Genomic DNA, 26,477 nt, shown 5'->3' with positions numbered 1-26,477 from the left:
CACACACACACGCACAAAAGGGGCAACTAAAACGATTCACAGACAATGTTTGTGATCGATCTAAATTTACGTGATACATTTCTACAACACTGCCCTAAGTAATATTACTTCAGTATTACTTTAGCATCTTAGTTAATAAATTCATTTTATAGGCATGGATGATTTACCCCACCTCCCCCACATCTACTTCTCGCCCAAACACTGTCCAATTTCAGAATTAGGCACTTGAAGAGCTGCAAGGGTTTCCCTGCCCAAGGGATTACAACCAGTAACAAAAGAAAGAAACTGAAAACTTCAAGTTCAAATTTTTGTTAAATTGTATTCAGTAAAACTACACTAGAAAGCTTTTACAAGGAACAGGTTATGGGGGTTAACTCCACCAGGAAAGAGAGAATGCTTTATGTCCTACAGGCTCTATATTTCGCCTCTTAAGGACAAGATATGATTCGAGTTTAACGCCCTCATGGCTTTTGACGAGATACACAAGTGTATGCGTGTTTAGGTGGTATTAGCCATCTGCACTTAAGGCAGAATGACCAAGATCTTTTACGTTCCATTGTGGTGACACGTGGGTGGGACATGGCTTCTGTCTCTGGGTCTGCACATAAAGTTGACCCGTGTCCGTCCTGGCCCGAATTCGAACCTGCGACCTTCCGATCACAAGTCCAATGCTCTACCAACTGAGCTACCGGGCCCCCATAACTCTACCAAGGAGGCACTGTTCAATTCAGAGTCCCCTCAAAAAACAAAAACAAAATATGTTATTTTTAATCAGGGCAGAGCCCATAGTTTTAAGATGATTGCGACATAGCCTAGTGATCCCACACCTTACTTAGCTCTTTTGAAAAATGAAGCCAACCAAACTTGTCAGTCTACTGATGTGATGGTATGTTGGTGTCGCTAGCCTACAAAAGGAAAACTCTTAATAATGGATACGCTGTTTTCATTAAAAAAATTAAGTTAATTAATACACCAGGGCCTAGCATTGGAAAAAGTGAGTTCAGCTTACAAAGGCGGGGGTCTGGGGGCCACAGGAGGCCCCCAGTGGGGTCCAGGGGCAAAGCCCCCCGAATTTGAAGATTTGTTCGAGATTTGTTTTACCTAAAATGACCCCTTCCCCCCCCCAAAGAAGATTGAGCAACTAAATTATGCCTTCACAGAAATAGCAACCTTTCGGAGCCATAGTCCGTATCGGCACATTACTTCTTCTGACTTGCCTTCCGCCTTCGGAACGAAATCCAGCCATTCCCACTTCCAGGAATACCTGGATTCTTTCTCACTGAATGGCTGACCACGTTCAACAATGTCGCTTCGAGACATTATTTTAAGTCTAGAGCCACAAAACACCGGCACAAAGCATGCTCGCATGATGCCAAAGGACGTGCATGCTCAAGCAAACTGTCAAACCGATTGAGAATTGAACCGAACGGCGCACAAAACGAAAGCTGGGACTGTTTGGGTTTACCGTTTGGGAATAACAGGTTTTTGCATTTCGGCGTACACCAAATCGAATTCCGCGTACTGGAGATGTTATTTCGGCGTAAAGTACGCCAAACGGCTTACAATGCTAGGCCCTGATACACCCCTTTTACATGACCGTTCAATGGGAAGGAATGTAGGTTAAAGCATCAGTGATCACTTAATCTTGATCAATCTTTTGGGGCTTACGTTCAAATTCATAGGATATATAGTAAGTTAAAATCATCACTGATCCATAAAAGAATGCAATGAAATAGTTTGAAATAAAGATTACTGAACACATGCTGTGAATACCTGTCTCAGAAGTCTGGCAAGATACTGACAGTGTCAAGTCGAGCAGACAGGCATAAAGTTGAAGTTGCAAATATGTCCGAGACACCTGATAAAATTTCTTTCATTCTTTATTTGGTGTTTAACGTCGTTTTCAACCACGAAGGTTATATCGCGACGGGGAAAGGGGGGAGATGGGATAGAGCCACTTGTCAATTGTTTCTTGTTCACAAAAGCACTAATCAAAAATTTGCTCCAGGGGCTTGCAACGTAGTACAATGTATTACCTTACTGGGAGAATGCAAGTTTCCAGTACATTTCTTACATACTGCTTGACTAAAATCTTTACAAAAATTGACTATATTCTATACAAGAAACACTTAACAAGGGTAAAAAGAGAAACAGAATCCGTTAGTCGCCTCTTACGACATGCTGGGGAGCATCGGGTAAATTCTTCCCCCTAACCCGCGGGGGGTAGCTGATAAAATACTTGCCCCAAAACTACCTTGGAACCTCCCTTTCAAGACTTCCCCCTTTAAGCATGAAGACCAAGTTTTTTCACATGCTGTAAATATACCTACATTTTAAGACTCCTTCCTTTTTAAGGCCTAATTACCCCCCGCGGGTTAGGGGGAAGAATTTGCCCGATGCTCCCCAGCATGTCGTAAGAGGCGACTAACGGATTCTGTTTCTCCTTTTACCCTTGTTAAGTGTTTCTTGTATAGAATATAGTCAATGTTTGTACAGATTTTAGTCAAGCAGTATGTAAGAAATGTTAAGTCCTTTGTACTGGAAACTTGCATTCTCCCAGTAAGGTCATATATTGTACTACGTTGCAAGCCCCTGGAGCAATTTTTTTATTAGTGCTTTTGTGAACAAGAAACAATTAACAAGTGGCTCTATCCCATCTCCCCCCTTTCCCCGTCGCGATATAACCTTGAACGGTTGAAAACGACGTTAAACACCAAATAAAGAAAGAAGGCCTAATTTTCCCAGATCTTTGTGGGTCTAAATAGGGGTGTTCCGCTGTACACTCAAAAAGGAATAAAGCAGAATATAAAACGGCCTTTAAGCACAAAGCCTATCCTTGGCAATTAAAATACTGGTAGCAAAGCAAAATGAGACAGAAATCATTAGCATGACGCTGAACTGAAAAGATGAGCGAGAAATCATCAATCAAGCAGAGCGAACAAATAATCCTGGAAAAAAATCTGTAAGAATCAATACTGGATATTACACTTTTACCTGTATTGTATAAAGCAATTTAATATCAAAATTCAAATTATGCTACAGGTTCAATCAGCCTGAAACATATTACATTTACTTTTTAATCTGAAAGCTAATCCACTACAGTGTTGTGCAACTAAACTTGATTATCATATACTCTCCCAAAAAAAGAAACTTGACACAGGTAAACATTGATTTTTTTCAAATATGTTAGAGGAAAGCACCAAAATTCAGTTTGAAGTTTGTCAGTTACATTGTTGCTAGCCACTAAACCACAAAAAGAACAGCCTTGAACCGAGACTTTACTGGGTGGTCGCCCTTTTATTGAATTGCAAAAATCTTGTCTGCATGAAAACCACGTGCATGGCGCCCACAGTGAATGATTACTACTTCTCTCTTCTTTCCGTGGCTAAGTAAAAGCTGTAAAACTGAACACCCAATATAATTATCTTGTTTAAAATGTTTATTCTGAAAATATTGATTCCTACCTACACATGCACTGGAACTTGCCTATGCGACCTATCAAAAAGCACCACATGTTTATAAGTATAATGACCATGTTTGGTTGATGCCTTTGGTGGTGGTTATAAACCTGTTTGAATATATAACTATTGTTTTCATCTCCCATGCTGCATACATTAGAATTACAGTGGAACCCCTCTTTTGGGAACCCCCCATTTTAAGACTTTCTCCTTTTTAAGACCTGATTTTACAGATTCTTTCTTTCTTTATTTGGTGTTTAACGTCGTTTTCAACCACGAAGGTTATATCGCGACGGGGAAAGGGGGGGAGATGGGATAGAGCCACTTGTTAATTGTTTCTTGTTCACAAAAGCACCAACCAAAAAACTGTTCCAGGGGCTTGCAACGCAGCACAATACATCACCTCACCGGGAGAATGTAAGCCTCCAGTACAAAGGACTTAACATCTCCTACACACTGCCTGACCAAAATCTTTACAAACATTGACTATATTCTATACAAGAAACACTTAACAAGGGTAAAAGGAGAAACAGAATCCGTTAGTCGCCTCTTACGACATGCTGGGGAGCATTGGGTAAATTCTTCCCCCTAACCCGCGGGGGGATTTTCCATTTTCCAGATATTATGTTTTAACATCTATAAATGTACCCCCATTTTAAGATTTCTTTGTTTTTAAGACCTGATTTTTTCAGATTTGTTTAGGTATTAAAAGAGGGGTTCCAGTGTATCCAATAAAAAAAAATCTTTTTTTTGTGTACAATATGATACTTACTCTTCCAATTTTCTCGCATTATTCATTTTGCAATGGCCACTATTTAATACAGGTATTCATAATCAATCATAATCAAACCCAACATAAAACATAAAATAAAATTTAAAACAGAAATCATGTTTTGTTTTCCGTTATGACTCTTTGCAATTGCATTTGTCTAATACTTTGCACTTTAAAAAAAACCCTGCTTTGCTAGCAGTAGCAAGTATGTCAGTTGAGCCATTATAAAGTGACCTCTGCTCTTTGCACCTGTCTGTTGCTATGATACAATTTAATTGTAATTTATGACAGACAGTAGTCAAATAAAGACAGCCGCACACATTCGTAGCAAAACTGTAGCATATATCACAGTGTACATGCTACGGTTCATCATGCTTTACTGAAAACTTGACCCTGACTACTCAGTCTCCCCTGTAATGTACATGTTAGGCACACAAACAAAAAATGATGGTTTAGGGCAACGTGACCACAAATAAATAGGGTCGGTAGGTAGGCTTTTTCTTTGTTTCCCCTTCTAAATCTAGTCAAATTCGAAGGGGGTTACTTCCCTTTGACTCGGTATGGTTCGCAAAATGTGCCAACAGTTTTTTTTCTTTTTGAGAAATGAAACAAAAAGTTTTAGGGTCGGCGGGAAAAAAATAGGGTCAGTTCGGTTACCCTAAATCAACATTTTTTTTTTTTTTTGGGGGGGGGGGCCATTATACAATTTCTGGCGCATTGCAAAGGGCATCTTTCATTCCATGAGTCAGTGATCTTCGACAACCTTGATGGCCAACCATACAACGAGTGATACTGAAAGGGTGAACCCTGCTTCTTGTTGGCTTTTCACTATCATCTACAGATTGGGATTATCATTCAAATTGCCTTCGGTAGGAAGATAACCCAAAGTCTTAATTCGAACATTTCAAAGATAAATTTATTTAATTAATATACTTACTCAACTCACATAAATAGCATTAACTTCAGTTTATTGCTTAGGTATTGAAGTAGTACTCGACCCTGGTACAGGGGGAGGTACAAAAACAATTTGGCATGGTGTCACACTGTCATGTTAACACATGTAAAGTGTGCAACTTTGCAAAGAGTGCATGTGCATGTGCATTTGAGATGTTGGCTATAATACTGACTAGTTGTTAGATTTTTGCACATTTGAGTCAATGCTATACCCTTGCTGCCTCGGAGTTTGTGACAAAAACTGATTCCTCTATCTAGGCACAATAAAAACTTATGGAGTAACTTTTGGCAGCCAATTCACTAAGTTTATGATGTACTTCCTCCCAGGTACTGGTTGAACAGTTCATTCTCTGGTTACAAGAAACACCTGTATTCTATTACCCTTGTTAAATAAAGAATTGTCATTCCTATTGAGCATATATATAACTAGATAAATGCACTCAAAGGCACCCTCTCGTAAAAAAGTTTTTTTTTTTAAAGAAATCAATAAAATAAAACAATTCCAATTCACCACAGCAAGCAGTGAGGGTGTTGATTTTGGGTATATGACCAAGTGGATAAGTGGTCTTATTCTATGTAAAAAGCCTGATCTGAGACGGTGAGTCGCACTGATTTCATGAGAAGGAATGTGCCTTTAACTGCTGATACACATCTCAGACTACGCATGAGTTCAGTGACTATTTCTATGGAGTTTCAGCCAGTACATGGATTGTAACCGGCAAAACTACCTACACGTACAGCCATCAGGCAAAACAGTTCAACTAAAGTCTTGTCCAGTCTACCTACAGATTGTCACGGGTTCATCAGTATGTATGCTCCTAGTTCAGTCAATTTGTTTTGTGGTCACTACACTACTTCTAAGTTTGACTGGCAGCGTGGCTGCAGCAACAGATACTGAGTCAATTTGTTTTGTGGTCACTACACTACTTCAAAGTTTGACTGGCAGCGTGGCTGCAGCAACAGATACTGAGTCAATTTGTTTTGTGGTCACTACACTACTTCTAAGTTTGACTGGCAGCGTGGCAGCAACAGATACTGAGTCAATTTGTTTTGTGGTCACTACACTACTTCTAAGTTTGACTGGCAGCGTGGCTGCAGCAACAGATACTGAGTCAATTTGTTTTGTGGTCACTACACTACTTCTAAGTTTGACTGGCAGCAACAGATACTGAGTCAATTTGTTTTGTGGTCACTACACTACTTCTAAGTTTGACTGGCAGCGTGGCGGCAGCAACAGATACTGAGTCAATTTGTTTTGTGGTCACTACACTACTTCTAAGTTTGACTGGCAGCGTGGCTGCAGCAACAGATACTGAGTCAAGTTCCATGGAGATTTATGAAAACAAACAACTTTTTATTTTCATGGAGAGTATTTCTTGTTCAGTGTAGACCACCAGACAATACTGACAGAATTTGCATGCAGAATCAATTCTTGCTTTGACAGAAGCTGATTTACTCCAACGTTCACTGCCATTGCATTTTTATCACAGACGTTCAGGCATATGCACAGGCACTCGAGAGTCACAAGCTAACAAGCTCTGAGTGTTCAGCCTCCCAGTGTTCACCCACATTTAGAGTCAAACATTTTGCACCGGCACTCAAAAACCAGCCAGTTCTCCATGATTGTTCTCAAGCCCTTCCGTTATCACACAAACACATCCAACTGTCTTCACGCACTTTTCAATTTGACCGTCATACACACCGGGGAACAATGTAATAGAGAATGTCACATGAAAACAGTCACAGGTAGCGATGACCAGCTCCAGCATTCACTCCATAACGAAGCTTGACCACTCATGAACAGTGGCCGTAGTAGCAAACAACATGTCCAGTGGTACCGGTGAGTAAAGAACATCCTTGGAACACCTCAAGAGTCCCTACCTTGCAGGTGTCCTTTCACAGCAGGTATACAGTGGTACCTCTGGTGTGAGACTCCTCCAATGAAGAGACACCTCTAATTAATATTTGTACAGTGGAACCCCCCGTTTAAGACCGCTAACAATCTGAGAAAAGCAGGTCTTAAAAGTGGGGTAAATCTACAGAGGTTCTGAACAGAAAATCTGGGAAACCAAGGTCTTAACTCATTGCCTCCCAGGTACGGATATATCCGTACCGACTCATATTGCTCTATCTGACCTGGTACGAATATATCCGTACACACAGTCACTTCAGTCGCTTCACGTAACGTCGATCTAACACCTGCATTCCATCGTGTTGATACACAGTTTCTATACAGTTACTACAATTCTGAGTGACTTGCTGCAGCACAGCTGGTCTCGGCTAAAAACAACTTGGTCAACATAGGTGGGGTAGAAAGTGTTAATTTGGGGAGTCTTAAAAGCGGGGTTTCACTGTACTTTGTAGTCTCTGTTTCTATTATCTTGACAAAAATGTACCTGTTATGACATGCCACCCGCACTGTCGGCACACTTTCGGCTAATCCTGGAAGTGTCTTTTCATCATACTCGTACGAACCACTTTAGTTTGTACGTCCATTCAAGATAGTTTGAGTGTTGTAGTACTGAACAATCCATTCGTCAAAACTGACCATGATAAGTGTTGAAGTAACTCTTCATCCAGACTAGAGACAATTGCAAACATTATTCAATCCAAGTCCAGTCAAAGTTTTTGAGAAGATGTGCTGGCATAAAGCTCACCCAAAAGCATAGCTTGCTTGCGGAATGGCCATCTATTGTACAACATGCAGCTTTTAGAGGTTTTGCAAACTGTCATTTTATACATTGTCAATTTCGGTGTTACTCTGTTGACCCGTCTTCAACCCGACATACACAGCCATTTTGGGGACAGCATATGCATAGGCAACATTCATACTCGTGGCTTCCCGGTCACACATAGGCAACATTCATACTCGTGGCTTCCCGGTCACACATAGGCAACATTCATACTCGTGGCTTCCCGGTCACACATAGGCAACATTCATACTCGTGGCTTCCCGGTCACACATAGGCAACATTCATACTCGTGGCTTCCCGGTCACACATTGCACTTGGAAAGCCTCGTGTTCAACCGTTCATCATAAATTATGCTGCCAGGCCAAGAACGAATCTTGTCACAATGTGATGACTAGGTTGAGAGTGACAGGTGTCCGTCTTCCTCTGTCTGTCCCCATTTGAAAGAAGAACCATGTTTGATCATAGCTCACCAAACAGCAGTGATCTGCCAGTCACACACTGACCACTCATTGTCTCATTTGCTGATCAGGTTTTCAATGTGGAACATTCTTCTTTGGACCGCAACCACTGTCTGAGCAACTGTGCTAAGCATGTTTTGAACAGGCAAAGGGGGGAGGGGGGGGGGGGTGTTCTGCTTTATTGAGAGGATCACATGTGTGGTTGAGAAGCGTCCGTGTTGTCTGCCAAGTGTTGGGCAAGCTTTTCAAACTTGCTGGAGTAGTCGATGGAGCTCTCCATCATCACGCTCTGAAGTGCCGTCTCCACCTGGTGACACAAAGAAAATCCCTTCAGTAGTTTTTGAGATTAGCACTCCACATACACACACACACATGTATATACCTAGAGAGCCCCAAAAAGCGGCGTAAGGCTGCCTGAATGGTGGGGGTAAAAACATTCATACACGTAAAAACCCACTCGTGCAAAAACATGAGTGAACCTGAGAGTTTCAGCCCATGATTTGTTTGTTTATTTGTTGCTTAACGTCCAGCCGACTACGCAGAGCCATATCAGGACGAGGAAGGGGGGATGAAGGGGGCCACTTGTCAAGCGATTCCTGTTTACAAATGCACTAACCCATTACTTGTGTCCCAGCAGGCTTTAGTAAAACTAAATTAATACCTACTGGAAGATTACCAGTTTCCAGTATGTTAAAATAGGCCTAACCTATCTACTGCTGGACTTACATCAGAACACTAACAGATTAAACTATACATGAATCGCGAGACAAGCGGCAAGAGAAGAGATTTTTGGAAAAAATACAGGTGAATGAGCAAGAAGGCAGAAAAAAGAAAAGAATTCATGAAGAAAAAGAGAGCATGACAGGAAAGAGGAACCAAAAATCTACCTAACAGCAAACTAGAAAGCTCCTGCGGTTCCAAAAACAGGAGGGGCCTTTAATTTCATAACCGCAGTGCCCCACTGCGGGAGTTTCAGCCCATGAACGAAGAAGAAGATACCTAGAGAGACAACAGAAACAAATCTGTTCATCAGTGTTTGAAATTTGCATCCCATACACAAACCTACGGACAGAGTCCCCCCAGTCCCCCCTCCCCTTACACACACAGAAAGCACCAGGAAAAGGCAATCCTATCACTCACATCCAGACGGGCTGCCAAAGAATCCTGCGAGCTCTCTCCAAAGAGTGATGGTGGGGCGGGGATAAAGGAGGCGCTGGATATGACACAGGACGACGTGGTGGGCACACTCAGCGTGGAAATGGGGACGCTGCACCCTATTGTTGGCTCCGTCTTCTTGACCGGCGACTCCAGAAATCGACTCAAGGACAGGTCGGGCCCTGCAAGGTCAGGCTCTACTCCGCTGTCCATGAGAGGTTGTTTCTTGACGGGAGAACTCAGGAAGTGCAGGTCTGGGGTCTGAAACACAAAGTACTGTGTGACGCAGGTTATGAACCTTGCTAGATAAGAGATAACAGCATGAATTAGTTCTAAAGTAAAGTAACAATTAATCTGAGACATTATGATCCAAAGAGCGTCGTGCATTCAACTACAAAGATAAAATAACATGAACAACAGCAAAGAAGATGAAAAAAAAATGATTAAGACAAAAATCATTAAGAAAGTAAACAAGACACAGAAGGTGAATATGAATAAGAAGAAGAAGAAGAATGCAAAATAAACGGTAGCATCCTATCAGCTTTTATGGCCTCTGCACTATAAGCTGCAATGTGTATACGGAAGAGTCGTTGGAAAGCGATACACGGATGGATGGTATGTGACAATACGGCCTGATCAAAGGCCTGTTGCTAAATGCTGAAAATGCAAATAGAGAGTAGACTTTAACATTTGGTGATGTTGTTCATCTTTTGAGGTATATCATGATTGTACATGCATGCTGTGTACTTCTTGAGCTCAACACCTTACCTCACTCAACCACTGTGTCTCTGCGCCAGCCTTGAGAGGGCAGCGCTGAGGGCTGCCTGGGGGAGTGCTGAGGGAGTGTTGAGGAGTATTTAATGTCAAGTGACTTCCCCTCTCTGACACTGGCTGGTCTTCTTTCACTTGGGACTTCAACAAATCTGCAAAACAAAAGACCAGACTGCAAGCTTACTTCTGTTGTTACATCTCTCACTTTTTAATATATAACTGTCCCGACTGCTGCTGAGTTAATCAAACTAACTTTTAGGTCAAGAAATAACAATACAGTGAAGAATGGCTTTAAATCAACAACAGCAAGTGCACTCATCAAACACAACTGACCGTTTTTTAAAAACTTAATTTTCATTACTTTATTATCTCATTTCTGGGAAATTGGGGTCATTTCCCACCAGTGGAAAGCTAGCAGCAAGAAGAATCGTACTACCCCGGTGTGTTCAGCCACCTCCACTTCTGGCAGAGTGACCCAGGTCTTTAATGTGCCACAGTGGTGACACAGGGGTGGGACATGGATACCGTCTCTGAATCTACCCATAAAGTTGACACGTCCACCCAGGCCTGGATTCGAACCTTAGACCCAAGGCTCACGAGTCCAGTGCTCTACCAACTGAGCTACCAGGCCCCCTGAATGCCACTGAATACACTTTTCTCAATGATCGTGCCTTTACTGGAAAGTTCAATCTGAATAAAAAACTACACAGTTATAAACTATTTCATGACTTGCTAAATTCCTTGCTAAAGCTCAGATTAAAGGTGCTGTTGTACACAAGCAACAATGCACTGCTAATTTGACACAAAAGTATTTTCACGTTACCTGAAAACCCAGTGTTGCCGTTGACTACCAGATCCAGAAACTTGTCTCCTGCATCAGGGGTGTCTGAAAACATGATTGTACACTAAAAACAAGGACAGTAGAATATCAATTTCATTTTGAAATATTGTGAATGTGTAACCAAAATAACGTGGGTTACTTGGAAATGTTTTCCCAATACTGAACAGTGGAACCCCCCTTTTAAGACCTCCAAAAATCTGAGAAAATCAGGTCTTAAAAAGGAGGGAGTCTTAAAATGGGGGTAATTTTACAGAGGTTATGAACAGAAAGTCTGTGGCGGGGATGTAGCTCAGTCGGTAGTGCGCTGGATTTGTATCCTGTTGGCCGCTGTCAGCGTGAGTTCGTCCCCACGTTCGGCGAGAGATTTATTTCTCAGAGTCAACTTTGTGTGCAGACTCTCCTCGGTGTCCGAACACCCCCGTGTGTACACGCAAGCACAAGACCAAGTGCGCACGAAAAAGATCCTGTAATCCATGTCAGAGTTCGGTGGGTTATAGAAACACGAAAATACCCAGCATGCTTCCTCCGAAAGCGGCGTATGGCTGCCTAAATGGCGGGGTAAAAACGGTCATACACGTAAAAGCCGTGGGAGTTTCAGCCCATGAACGAACAAACAAACAAACAGAAAGTCTAAGAAACCAAGGTCTTAAAAAGGAGGGAGTGACAGCACGTTTCGCCCTGCAGTCCGGACTGACGATCTAACAGCGAACGACAAGAAGAAGAAAAGGAGGGAGTGACAGCACGTTTCGCCCTGCAGTCCGGACTGACGATCTAACAGCGAACGACAAGAAGAAGAAAAGGAGAGAGTGACAGCATGTTTCGCCCTGCAGTCCGGACTGACGATCTAACAGCGAAGGACAAGAAGAAGAAAAGGAGGGAGTGACAGCACGTTTTTCCCTGCAGTCCGGACTGACGATCTAACAGCAAACGACAAGAAGAAGAAAAGGAGGGAGTCTTAAATTGGGGGGTCTTAAAAGGGGGGTTCCACTGTACCACTAAAAGTCCACAAAAAGAAAACGACCAGATCACATCATAACTGTCAAACTTACGATTAGATGAAGCAGGCAGAGAAATGTCCAGCATGGAAGAGAGGGAGGGAGGGGAAACACTGTTTTGTATCAGCTGCTGTGTGGATTTCTGTGGTGATGACGTTGTCGTGACGATCACTGGCATATGTAGGTTGCCCGCGAACATGTCAGACTGTAATCAGAAAAAAGTTGTAATATTTGTTAGCTTAAATGCTGGTAAAGCACAGTCATCTTAAACTAAAATAAAGGAGTGTCCACAATTTTATCCCATCTGACTTTTCTTCTTCTTCTGCGTTCGATATTTATGGCCGTCATATCGTCAGATCGGTGGCTGCTATGAATTCCGCAGTCTTCAGCAGTTCGGCAGCGGGTCCCCATCCCATCTGACTCAAAAACCAAAGATTCCATTTGGACTCTTGGCATGACTAAGTACTCGGTCACAAGCAGACTTATGTAGATGACATCATTGGGCATGCATAAAATGATAAATACACCTGAAACTTTGTTCTCAAGCAACAAAATCAACGACAATGGAATCAAATAAAATCAATCAAACCAAACAAACACATAACACCCTCAGGGTTTTCCCCAACAGCTCATTAAAGCATTTACCACCGCACATGTTTTTAATTTCACACTGAACAAGAGCACCTTTGAATAACTAGAGGCTTTGCAATACTTACAGATTTCTCCCTCAGGAAGTTTGCCACAGAAACAATAGGTGTTCCTGAAAACAAAACCAAAAGTTTTCACCCAGCACATACGCAATATTTGTCCACTGTACAGTATCACCATTTCACAGAAGAAATTTCCACAGTTCCACACTGAGCAACACAAGTTTACATCATTACATGCAACACTTCACGCATCAAGCACGAAAGACTTTAAAGATTGTCCATACCAAAAACAATGAAAACTTGTTGGGGAGTGTCCGACATGATATTTAAAATACTATACATCACAGTGACTAACATTGTTACACCTAAATTCAACAGATTTTTGGGTCTCTTTCTTTAGCTCCAAATTCCATACTTTACTCACACTCTCGTTCTCTTTTACACTCTGTCTTCTCAAAACACACACAGTGACACACACTTACAACTAACTAGTCTCAGCTGTTAAAAGATACAAGGCTTTTTACCTGCATCAACTTCCTGGACTGCACAAGTTGTAGCTGCAGCAGTTGACATGGCAATGCCCACATCCATATCCAAATGTTCCCCTACTGGCCGCACATCCTCAAAAGCTCCAGGAGACATCACTGACACTTGAGATTCTGCGAGCGTCGTAGCAGGCTGCAAGCTGGGAACCATGTTCTGCGGTAAACTGCTTGGGACTAGAATAACGTGGCCGGGGGGGACCTTGGGTAGAAGTGTTCTTTGGCTCATGACTGGTTTTCTGTGTGTCTTTCTCTTCTTTGGGAGCAGGTAGTTTGGCTGCAATTTAAAAATCATTCAAAAAATAGATAAGTTGACAATTAATTATCTTTGAAAATGACGTCATGCAGTGTAAAAACAGTGTGACACACAAAACTCTTACCATTAGGTGACCCAGAGAGTCAAAAGCTCAGGAACACAGATGAAAAAGAAGAAGAAAAAAAAGACAATTATCTTCAATTACAGCGGAGTCCAGCTATAACGAACCTGGGTATAACGAAATCCCGCTTTTAACGAACTGCCATTGATTTCCCGGCAGACAGCCTTCTATTTCTTACTTGTTACTTTCGGGCTACAACGAACCTTTTGAACTCATTTGCATAACGAACCCCTCTTATAACAAACACGTTTTCATCCCCCCAGAGCAGTTTTGTCTCTAAAAGTCACAAGGCTACAACGAACGGTGCAAGGTCTCGGCCAACCAAGACTATGGCATACTCGTAGCAAAGCCGCGGAATGGTACCGTAAACCAAGAATAGTGACGTAATTACGTCACGGTCGAAAGTCTTTGACGTCAATGCCTCCCTGTAGTCTTTTTCTCTCGCGCGGTGTGTGTGTGTGTGTTCATTTTGTGCACATGTGTTAGTGTTACTGTTTGTGTGTGTGGGTTTGTGTGTGTGCGTGTGCATGAGTCTGTACTCGTGTGTGTGTGTGTGGTGTGTGTGTGTGTGTAAGAAAGAAAGAAAGAGAGAGAGAGGGAGGGAGAGAGAGAGTGTGTGTGTGTGTGTGTGTGTGTGTGAATGTCTGAAGAGTACTCGGGTCCAGCGCGAGCGTTTTTTATAGACACTGACCTTCTTCCCAGGGGTCAATGACCCAGTTTTAGCTATGAGAGGTGGTTCCCCTGTCATATGAGAGAGGAAACACTTCCTGCACCGGGGTCAGTGACAGTTTAATCTATGGGGCGGTCTCTTTGATGTCTCAGCTGAAACATGCATTATCACAAGTTGTTTGACTGGTACTCAGGCGGTCTCTTTGATTTTTTTCTATTTTGATACACTCGAGGAAAAAAAGTCCCGCCTTATGACCCGGAAAATACCGTACATGCTTTTACACGACTTTTTAAATTTTACTTCTAAAATTACAGTAAAGTGAACATTTGAACTATGCCTCTCTATGGATTATATTATGAAGCATGCAGAGATTGTACTCTCCAAGGAAAGATCGATGGGACAATCATTTGAAGGTGAGTGGGAAAACTTGTCTTGAGGCCATTTAGGGTTGAAAACTCTACAGCGAATTACTGATATAACGAACTAAAATGTATCTCCCTTGAGATTCGTTGTACCCGGACTCCATTGTACTCATAAAATGCTCTAAGAAATAGAATCGTTATTTTTTAACAACATTTTTTTCATAATTAACGTATATCACATCAAAATATTTTTGTCTATACCTGCCTTTTCAGTTTCAGCCTTGAGGCAGTTGAACTGACTGTGGTGAATGAATGTAACACTCTGTTTAACAGCCTAAAAAAAAAAAGTAAAATAAAACTCACTCAGATGTAAGTTGTAACCATCATGAACACAGAGTGATGTCAAAAACAAACATCACAGCTAAACTAAACTCTGGGTTTGCGTTCATTGTACAATTTTGCATAATTATTGCATTTTTCGGGTGCTGTACATGTTATTTCGTACCACTGATGTAAGAAAGGTCTTGAACATCAACCAAATCCCTCAAAGTCAGCACCACCAGTGCTAATTTTCGTTCAAAGAAATCCTTCTGATGAAGACTTTATCTTGTCTTATCAAACGCAGAGAAAGTTTACCTCTGTTGTCTCAGACTCTGGGGGTCGAATGAGCTGGCTGAAGGAGGGTTGAGTGGTCATCCTCTGTGGACAGCTGCCGCGAACAGGAACAGCCATGGGGACAGGCATGGGTACCCTGAACACGCCGTCTCTGTCCGGCATCTGGCACACAGAACAATAGATTGTCTTAAGGCCTGTTCATTGTTTCCCTATTATTTCTTGAAGAAAAATAATTTGGTAAATTTTGACAATTTGATCTTGAAAATTTTTTAACTCCGTCCCTCTCTCTCTCTTCAGACTTAGATGTGTAGTTGCCATGCACATGATTTCATGATTTTTATGATTTGCACTGTCCAAGTGATTCCAGAAAAAAGAAATTAGTCAGGACAAACCTTTGCCTAACACTGACAGGTAAAATTACCACCATTATAGGGACACACTTTCTCATTTGCTATTCTTTCTGTATTTGGTGTTTAATGTCGTTTTTAACCACGAAGGTTATATCGCGACGGGGAAAGGGGGGAGATGGGATAGAGCCACTTGTTAATTGTTTCTTGTTCACAAAAGCACTAATCCAAAATTTGCTCCTGGGGCTTGCAACGTAGTACAATATATTACCTTACTGGGAGAATGCAAGTTTCCAGTACAAAGGACTTAACATTTCTTACATACTGCTTGACTAAAATCTTTACAAACATTGACTATATTCTATACAAGAAACACTTAACAAGGGTAAAAGGAGAAACAGAATCCGTTAGTCGCCTCTTACGACATGCTGGGGAGCATCGGGTAAATTCTTCCCCCTAACACGCGGGGGGTTCATTTGCTATTGCTAGTCAAAATTTGGTTTAACCAATGTTACAACTAAAAATATCTGCTGCAAGTGCATTACACCCTTTTTAATCTTAGAAGATGTTAGCTATTCATAATGATGGACATTAAAAAAATTAACAATATTCTGTGAGTTCAATTCTACAAACTATTCAAGAAGTATTTTGCATTCAAATGAAAACATCAGTGTTGAAGACTCATTCTCCCTCACCAGATCTTTGGTGGTGGTGATGAAGTTTGATTTAGCTGCCATTCCAACGATGGTACCGTTGCTGTTGAGCTTTGCTGGGTGCGCCAAGTTAACTCCGCCCACTGCCTCTACCATCAGAGGGTCCGTCTCCGTGGCGACGTCCGCAGAATTCCTTCTGCGCGTGGCTGACCTGTCTAGAGAGTGTCCACACAACGTGCACTGGGACATCTTGCTCCCTGCTGCTGATTTCTGTTTGAGTAGAAAGAATACGTCGTTTGAGTTAGACAAAGTTATTAGGCACACATTATGCATTAAAGTTTGGAATGGTACCCTTAAGAAATATCGAAAGGTAGGCACATAGTCTTCTCCCATTCTCAACATAACTGTTCATGCTGTGCTCAAAACCTTCAAGATTTGATGGTCTTAATCTAAACGGCTGATTCTGTTTAAATAAACACCATGCCCCTTTGTTCTACACCAATTTCAATCATAGATCTTTATGCTTTGAATGCTCAAAACAATACAAGTACAATTCAAGAAGAACATGAAGCAAAGCAAAAAGTCACCAGTCACAGGTTTCAAGATACAATATGAAAGAGGAAGAAAATCACGAGAACTGTTTTACGGTTCCCCCCTCTTCTTTCAGTTGCAAATTCGTATTCATTCATCTAAATCTTCTACAAACTGTGAAGTCTTTTTCCTTTATTTCTTTCAGGAGGATGAAGACAGCAGACACAACAACAACAAGTAAAAGAATGCAATCTTCAGCACTCACTGCTCTCTGCATGATATCCCTGTACTCCAAGTTAGCCAGGTTGGACAGGCGACGCAGCATGTTGGTCAGTCGTTCAACCTCCCCAACGATACCAGCCCCCATCCCAACCCCTGCGGTCCCCTCAGCAACAGGTTTGGGCCGCCATTCGTACTCCAGCTTGAGGTGCGACGTTTTGTCCAGCATCAGCGAGAGCTGCGCCAAAGTCACAAGCCTGCACGTCTCCGCTGTGAAACCTTTGGTGGCAGATTCCACCAGTTTCAACATGTCCGTCTCCCTCTCCACCTCTCTGCAGTCCTTGTGCTTATCCTTCGAGGTTGGAGAGGTCTCGGGTGAAGACTCGTGAGCTTTCTGGTCGACGTCTTCGCAGTAGCTCAACGTAATCGTCGCCTCGTCTCCGGTGGTGGTAGAATCTGCCAGGGATGCAGTTTCCACTTTTGTTTCCACAGAGTCTTTGCTATGGGAGGAGAAGAATGAAGCGTCGGGAAACATGGCGTTTTCATCCTCACATGTAGAAAGAGAGACTGGAGCAACAGATTCAGTGAGCTTGGGCAGGAGACTGGTTTTCACGCTGCTCTTCATGTTTCTGAAATTTTCCAAGGCTCCGTGTCCATCACATTCTGAGGAATTTTCGCTGTTTTTTAGTTCTTCTATACTGGTTTTCTTTGCCAAATTTCTGGCACGATGAGGAGAATCTGCAGGAACAGAAAAGCAGACCTTCAAAATAATACTACAACGCTGAATACCTTAATCTAAGCCATTCTGTTCTGCGAACATTGACTGAAAAAATGCTACGGTTAGCGTAACAAACCAGGCATAGTGTATTACTTCTTGATTTAATAACAGTAAAATCTTTGTCAGTGGAAATAAAAGCAGAACAAGGTTTGTTCAACACCTGAATATAAGGGATGCATAAATAAAGATGAAGGTGAAAAACAGTTCCTGTCAGAGGCTAAAGACAGAATGCTTTTAGTTTTACTTCACAGCTAAACCTAACAAATGTGTTAAAGCCTTTTTAAAAGAATTTTCAAACAGTAACCTTACAATTGAAATTTCTCCAAATCCTAAGAACGGTTTCATACACACACACACAACACAAACATCCACTCCTCTCCCCTAACAAGACAACATTCTAATTAATCACAGCACGCTGACCTGTGGAGGCTCTACATAAGACCACGGACTTCATTTCCAGAGCTGGACTCCTCCAGCTCCAAGTGTAAAGGCGAATGACAAGAAGAAGATCACAGCACGCTCACCTAGAATGTTATTCTTGTAGCTGGAGAAAGTGACGAGGTCCACACTGGTGGCTCTCTGCGGGGCGAGCGAGACAGGTGCCAGCATGTACTGATGGTGGGGGTACACCACCAGCTCATCAACCTCTGTCTCATCACCACCAAGGCTGCCTCGCTGAGAGGAGGGTTAAGGACAAGGTATGCATTGCTTATTTGAAAGGTTCATCATCTTCATGACTGTGGTTTATTTGTGGTTTTCCGTTTGTTTTTGTTTTGTAAGGCGTTTAAAACTATGTTAGGTTTTTCGCCACATGAATATCCTTATTACTATTATTATCATGCATTTTGTGATCTTCATGCAGATTTAATATATGTTTTGTTTTATGCGGACTGGACGCTCAGCACTTGTCAACTGTGTTGCTAGACCCAGATCTTTAAGTGTCTGTATAATACCTACCTCCCGTACTCCCCTGTCGATCTAGACTATTACCCACTCCAAGCTAGTTTTGCATTCAAATCCCAGTCCTGAATGTAGTTTACAGAATAGAGAAAAAACTTTTGGCAAATAAAATGTTTTCATAGCTACACTTCTTACCTGGTCATGGTATCACACTGGCCTGGCTTCCCTGTTCTTTAATATCCAGGTAGTAACACTAACACTCTCAATGAACTAGTCAGAGGATGGTTTAAAAAATGTACAAAGGTACATTGCTTCCCATATCTGACTAGCCTGATTTATTTTCACAGATCACTGCGTGATCTTACAGCTGTCCAAAACTGTCAGACTTTTGAGCTGATTTCCCAGACAAGATGTGAATAGACTATTTTCGGAAAATAACTGTCGGGGTTATATGGGTAGTGGAAGAGACACCCTTTCTTGCAAAACCTCATACAAACATTGGAGGGGCCAATCACTAGCAAGGGGTGTGAAGGAAACAAGTGCGTTCGAAATTCGTCTTTTGCAAAAGGATACAGCTCTGTCAGTCGGTCCTATCCACTTCTTTTGCAGGTGTTCCATTAGAGCGGCCACGCTACGGTTCACCGACACCTGGAAGCGAACCCTGGGGTTCTGGGACAGGTTGTGAACTTTGAGCCAGGCGGCTGAACACCTGGGCGTCAGTTCCACTGTCACCTGCTGGGGTAGCTCTGTGACAAACTCCTCCTTCGACTCTGGTTCACATAAAGGATGAATACAAACTAATCTGTGGTCATTATAAAAATGCTGGTGTAGCAGTTGAGATACACTTGGAGTAAACTAAATATATTTCATTGCTAAGAAAAAAAACCCACCCTCTTATTTATGATTTAGGTAATGAGGCTTGTATTAAAAAATCAGTAATAAAATTACTATTCATACAGTTAATGTCAGACCTGGCCGAGACTTTCTTCACTGTTAAGTAAAATCTAAAGCAGCAGAATATAAACAAATGAAAGTGCCCAAGTAGTCACAAACACATGCGGACATCTCACCTTCAATATTGTTCAATTTTTTCAGCGCATTGCAAACTGGGGTCCGAAGGATTCTTCTGCACACACAAATATTTAAATTAACATGTTAAATTTTGGAATTTCAATTCAGTGGCATTCTCTACTGACATATATATCTTTTTTTCTAACACAAAAAATGTTTTATAGATTTTGTGAGGGTAGATTAATTCCAAGATTCTTCTTACTTCATTGACAATACACAATGCAGACAAAGGATTTCCTTATGAAATCAAAATAAAATACTTCAACATTTTGCAACAAAATAGTACAAAACAGACAAACACTCACACTTTTCTCCTGTTGTTTTTCTTGCCAGATATGTTTGGGTCTCTTACTTTGCTGAATCTGTTCAAGAAAAAAAATTTTAGCATGTAATAAGGTCACAATCACACATTTCCAACCCATATCCTTCAAATGAAAATTGAACTAGTGATCTGTATAAAGATTTATGAAATCTGGCAACGTCACTTTAAAGAGCTTTTTGAGAACCAGAAAATAAAAATTATTTGCAGCTCAAATCTTCCCACCAGAAAATGACCCATTTGAGATTTACTGAAAGTTGTAGGAACAGGGTTGGAAAAAAAAGAAATATTTTGCAGCTAAAAATCTTCCAACCAGAAGACGTCCAAAATGAGATTCATTGAAAGCTGTAGGAACCGAACAGGGATGGGATAGGGATAGAAATGAAGAAGCGTACTCTCCTCCTGTGCAACCCTCTGAGAGTGAGAAATTCTTATAAATTAGGGGAAAGGCCCCAATTAACGGACACTTAAGGTTAAACCCATTTTTCTCACAAAGTATATAACATAGCGCAATTTTGAAAACGGATTATTGTAGATCTAACCTACCTTTATCTTCATGTTGAAAAGAATTTGGCAAATTGTCCGGTTTTGGGAAACCTACTGCCTAAATCCGGACAGGGGGTCACCAAAATCCGGACACGAAATTCGCTGCTTAATAGAGTAACAAAAATTGCAGAACCCATGTTTTAATTAACAATTGCAACCGTTTTCTTTTTCGTGTACGTTCATGTATTTTTACATTTAATTATTATGTTGGTTTTTACAACTTTTGTCAGTCAAAAAGCAAGTTTTTATGAAGATATATGTATCTTTTTCTCGAGGAAGGGTTATGCGTTATTTTTAGTCAAGCGAATTAACCGCACGTTCAACTACACACACACACACATATTTATTACATAATTATTACACATATTACATAGTCCGTTATTTGGGCGCACGTGGTGGACGGTATTTGGAAAACCCCACTAGTTGGAGTTACAATGCAGCTGTTGAAAAATGCATTCATTGAGTACGTCGTATTGCATAGTATTTACTAATAGAGTGCATGTACTATCTACTTCAACCAATCAATTCATCTTAGAAAGTCGTAACTTCTTGCTGCACTTAGTTTACAAATGTCTAAAATTACAGTGAGAGTGTGAAAAACAGAAAACCACTTACTGTGCAGAATGCGTGCGTTCAGTCGCCATGTTATTTTGATGCGAAGTGTAAGGGGATATCACTGAATCGTTTCGCGCAAAAAAATCTTTGTTGTGACCTCCCATTTCTGAGATATCGCGTGTCCGTTATTAGGCGCCTGTCCGGTAATTAGGGCCTTTCCTCTAGCTGGCTATTTCATACTTAGACTAAGTACAAATCTCATCCCTGTAGAAATTTCCGAAAGAAAAGTTTGCAAATATAAGAAAACACTGGACTCACCCTTTGTGAATGAGCTCGTTCAGATGTTCAACAGCCCTCTCATCTAATCCTGCAAACCAAGAACATCATCGGTGCATACCAAGTGGGAATAAAACAACAAAACAAAGTACGTGTACTGTATGTATGACATCTGGACTGCATACCATCTAAATCATTTATACTTCTAGAGTTGTATTATGTCACAAATGATAAAGACATAACCACTCTTTCCAAAATAGATAAGTCTCCAACAACTTTTTGTGTGAATAACCCATAACTTCAATTACAGGACTGGTTTATGCCTTCATATCTGAATACAACAAAATTGGTTCAAGCTTCCGTACTTTATGTTTATTAATATCAATCCTCCACTAATCTATAAAACACTCTAGAGTAGAACTGTGTACAGCATAAACAGTGAACAAAAAACAACTTACTATTGAAAATTTTGCGAATGGAGTAGTAGTTTACCAATCCATATATTTCTTGAGTTTCCTTTTTCACACCTGTGAAGAATGAAAGTAATGACAAAAGTGAGACAAATCCATTCCTACCCATTTCAGACTCAAAAAACGACGTAGACGCTTTAAAAAAAAGCCACGAACAAAAACAAGTACTGAACAAGATTACATTTACGTTCAGTACCGGTACCGAGAGAAAAAAACAAAGACAACATGCAACTTAGATTTCCCTCTAATGGGTTTAAAGTTAAAGTTAATGAGAGAAAAAAGGGTGAAGATACTGATGATGTACTTGCCTTTCAAAATCTACAGATAAATTTGAAGGCATTGAATGGCTTTTACAACTTGTTCAAACAGAGGCCAATTACCCGCAAACTTTATCACAATCCATGAACCTGAAGAGAGCACAAGTGAATAAGCAGCAAAGAAGTACCCCCCCCCCCCCCCCCAAAAAAAAAAAAAAACCCCAAAAAAAACAAACAAACAAGTTGAAAGAAAAAGTTCTTACTGTCTCCCATGTGAACATGCTTGGAGATCTTCTGCCACATGCGGTAGTACAAGTGACGCACTTGCTCCTTGGTCTTGATGAGCGACTGTTCAATGCCACGCTTCTTGCTCCGATATACCAGCAAGGTATGGATGGCATCAAAGTCCTTGCCATGCTGAAACAAGAAGAAAATACCAAGGTCACCTAAAAAGTAAAACCACAGATTAAAAATGTACATAATTGTACATGGCATTTAGCAGTCAACACTTCACTTTCTAATTATACAGCTACTATATACTACTAGCATTCATCAGGGTGACATTACAAGCAAGAGAATGTGGGTGCGTACTAAAAAGTCAAACAGAAACAAAGCAAAGCTGACAGCTCACCTCAAACAAGCCCTCAAAAAAGACATCTTGCTCAAACTTGCTCCAGCAATCCCAGTTCCGCCTCTTGCGCCCTCGCTTTCCACGCACTGGAGTGTTGGCTTTGGAAACGGTTGGCTTCGAGTGAGTGTGGGCTGCAAAGTCAAAGTATACAATCAATACCAAAGATCATTGCAGTGACCAACATTTATTTATCTTTAACTTCAAAATAATGATTTAAATCACACATTTGACTCATGTCACTTTGTCAGCGGACATTATCCAGGTTAGTCTCAGTCACTGAGTCAGGTGGATTCCGGCTGTATGGTGTGCCCTTCTTCTGTCAAACACGAGCTAAATTGACAAAATAAGTAAATAATGTGAGTCTTCAGCTTTTAAAATGAATGGTTAAATTTTCAAAATAGCCTGCCATGTTACTTTTCTGTGCCAGGAACCTGGACTGTTTGTCTTATTCTATTCGGTACTGCTGGGTATGCATTCATCTAAGGAGATGAAAAAATTTGAATTAGGGAATTCAAAACAAATCTGTAATCTAGCGAACGCAAGCAAATCCCATGCGATACGGGGGTAAAAGGCATCACATAGCATAAACAAACACACTGTCCTTTGGAAAAAATAGCCCATCTTCAAAGGCCACCTAACACAGCATTAAGATTTGAATAACAAAACGCTCAAACACTAATTCTAAGGCAAACCTTCTGTGTAAGTGTTATGACATATAATATATTCAAACTCTGTAGCTCTTTGGGTGAGTTCAAATCTGTACCTCTAGAAACACTGAAAAGCCTGTGAAATACTGGCTACTCTTGTTGAATTCCCTATTATTCAGAACTAGCCAACACAGGCAAATCCCATGCGATAGGGAGCAACATTAAAAACAGGCATAGGAATTGAAAATTGTAAAAAAGACGGACAATTTATAACTGAAGACGCAAAGCGTCAATTCGACGGCGCGAAGCGCATAGCCTTACTTGGGGGGTCCGGGGGCATGCCCCCCCGGAACATTTTTTTTCTCCAAAGAACCCAGATGGTGCAATCTGGTGTCATCTGAGCTCCAAGTTTGCCATTAAATTCGTTTTTAGAATCAGAGTTTTTAGTACAAAAATGTACCAATTTTTGCTTTTTTGAAGAAAAAAAATATATACATGTATTATATGGTTTAAATTTGTAAAAACAATTGATCTGTTGAAACAAACAGGAAAATGTAACTTGTAACACAATCTGTGCAATCTGGTTTACTTTTAAACATAAAAGTTCAATAACTGAGGCGGGCGGTAGCAGTGCGTGAACAAAGTACGGAAAGTTTTCGCGGGCTTTTGCGCAAAGGCCAAAGTAACCGGTGCTTTTTTTTGTGTGCCTCCCCCCTTTATTTTTTCGGCGGACACTTTTGCATTTTCGGCGGAACAAAACAAAAATTCGGCGGAAATCCGCCGTTCGGCGGATAATTCCCATGCCTGTAAAAAGCATACGTATGTGAAATACAGGCTCCTCTCACTGACTGACTCAGGGACTAATTATAAGGACAGAAATCAAAACTATGACACCGTTAGGACTCTGGGAGAGGGCAAAATAGAGAAATCTAAGTCTTAAAACATTATCCAAACACAGCCGTTTCAAATTTGAATAACCTGGCGCTCAACCAATTCATGGTGTGTGGTGACATAAATACAACCCCCAACCCGAACTGTATAGCTGTCGGGGCTATTGGAGACAGTGTTTTGGTCTATCACATATCCCTCTAAAATAAAGACAGTTGGGGAAATTAAGCAACGTTGCATCAGATGAAGTTTTGGGGTACAAGTGTTTGCTATTTCTTATATGCATGTGCACCAAGCTATGTGGTAAGCGCTGGTACCTGAACCACTGCCCGATCCCTGGGTAGTCGAAGTGGTCTGTTTGTTTTGAGCAGCCTCTCTGGCAGCGGTGAAACATCTTCCTTTCTTTGTCTGTTTAATCACTCGGCCACTCGACGACACCTTGCTTGTAGCATCACCAGCAGATGATGCGATCGTCCCATCTCTGCCGTCGTCGCCTGTTGCTGGCAGCGACGACACCGACGAGAACGCAGTCGTTTCTGTCTTCCTTTCACTCTTCGGCACTCGCCTCTCACACTGCGAACTCGAGCCCTCCTTGCCACTGCCAGCATCGTTGCCCGCGTGTTTTCCTACTGCACCATCGCTCGATACCAGTGCCGATCTGAAAACCAAAGAGAAGCGACGGGTTGGAATCACCAAACTGACCACAGCACACACATAAAATAACAGATATTACGTACAAGTTAGCCTTTTCGGCAGATATCTACAAACTCATTAAACGGAGCAAATTCAATATGGCTGCCACAACACATACACACAACGACATACCTAGCCTGGTCGTTTTAGACAACACTGGGAACACGAGCACAATGATATTTTAAATAGGGAAGAAGAAAACCATTCAAACCCCAAGCTTTCGACCGTCACATGTGTATCAGCGACGACCGATCAGCCGAATCATCGGCGCAAAATCCAATCACAAACAAAACAACATGGCGGGTTATGGGACTCAACAGAATTTGTCTGCGAGTAAACGGACAATTTTACCTGTTCTTTTCGACGTCTTTTCCATCTTGTTCCTCTAGAGATAACTTCCTTCGTTTATGCTGCGGCATGCGTACACTTTTCTTTCGTTAGGCTGAGCGTGAGATGAGCAAAATCGGTTGAAACTTGCCACAACATGAGCAAAGATCCTTGTTGGGCTGCGATATCAGTGAGTAAAGAAGCACCGCCAATGTACAACATTACACGCGTTGATTTGTGTAATTTTTTTTGTTTCAAAGAAAAACTTTTTTTCCCATTCACGTGAGGAAAAAACCCAACAACTATAAGTTTTGAATATTAAGGATGTGTCATTTGCTTTTGAAATGACTTATTATTATATTAATTTCTTTTCTTTTGTGTTATCATGCCATTCATGAAATAGTTCCCAGCCAAACGTTTAGCTATCATCCCATCCTGAAACATGTCATTTTTCATTCTGGTACAAGGTGTTTATAATATTGGTACAAAAGTACACTGTCAGTTAAAAACATGCACATTTACTAACAATTGCAAGTTCCAAAGCTGTGTGACTTAAAAAAACAAAAACAAACTCAACAACCTACTGTTGCTAAAGTCAGTATATGAGAGTCACTTATTCTTGTGTAACTAAACGCGAATGGCATTGTATAATCGGCAAAGGTGGGTATGTGTGTATTGTCAACATTCTTGAACCTATGTTTAGTAGATATGCATAAAATAACTCGTTATATTGATGAAATACTCAAGAATTGATTTTTTTTACCGAGTGTCTACATCAAATAGCCTCCGGAGAGAATGTCTGAATGACAGCTAGCAATGTGAAAATTCATCAAAAAGCTAACAACGGTCTTTTATAATAAGTATTAAAAAAAAGTCAATGCACCAGCTTTATTTTCACTATTAGACTGTACTATTATATACCATGTCTCTGATATAGCATATATATATAGTCTAAAGTTTAAAACAAAGAAAACTAAGCCTAGGCACTGCTTTCTTGACTATTATTCCATTAAAACAATTTACTTTATCGCGACCACCTATGTCCATCATAACAGC

At 41.1% G+C, this 26,477-nt stretch overlaps 1 protein-coding gene across 1 annotated transcript; it reads right to left on the bottom strand.

The window, feature by feature from the left end:
* Window positions 1-4,921: 4,921 nt before the first annotated feature.
* LOC138969301 (protein cramped-like) lies at window positions 4,922-25,605 on the bottom strand. Its single transcript, XM_070342059.1, has 20 exons — window positions 25,446-25,605; window positions 24,719-25,059; window positions 22,867-22,997; window positions 22,499-22,652; window positions 21,967-22,035; window positions 21,551-21,599; window positions 20,118-20,174; window positions 19,812-19,867; window positions 19,315-19,511; window positions 18,366-18,516; window positions 17,110-17,801; window positions 16,356-16,583; window positions 15,335-15,475; window positions 13,272-13,566; window positions 12,814-12,857; window positions 12,152-12,302; window positions 11,085-11,147; window positions 10,259-10,413; window positions 9,476-9,751; window positions 4,922-8,642 (listed from the first exon to the last, which is right to left on the bottom strand). The coding sequence occupies exons 1-20, from the start codon at window positions 25,511-25,513 to the stop codon at window positions 8,526-8,528; spliced, it is 3,435 nt and encodes a 1,144-aa protein (XP_070198160.1). The 5' UTR covers window positions 25,514-25,605; the 3' UTR covers window positions 4,922-8,525.
* Window positions 25,606-26,477: the final 872 nt, after the last annotated feature.

Source organism: Littorina saxatilis, linkage group LG6 (assembly GCF_037325665.1).
Source record: "Littorina saxatilis isolate snail1 linkage group LG6, US_GU_Lsax_2.0, whole genome shotgun sequence".
Taxonomy (NCBI): domain Eukaryota; kingdom Metazoa; phylum Mollusca; class Gastropoda; order Littorinimorpha; family Littorinidae; genus Littorina; species Littorina saxatilis.
The sequence above is the reverse complement of the archived record's forward strand: the minus strand, read 5'-3'. Positions and strand labels throughout refer to the sequence as shown.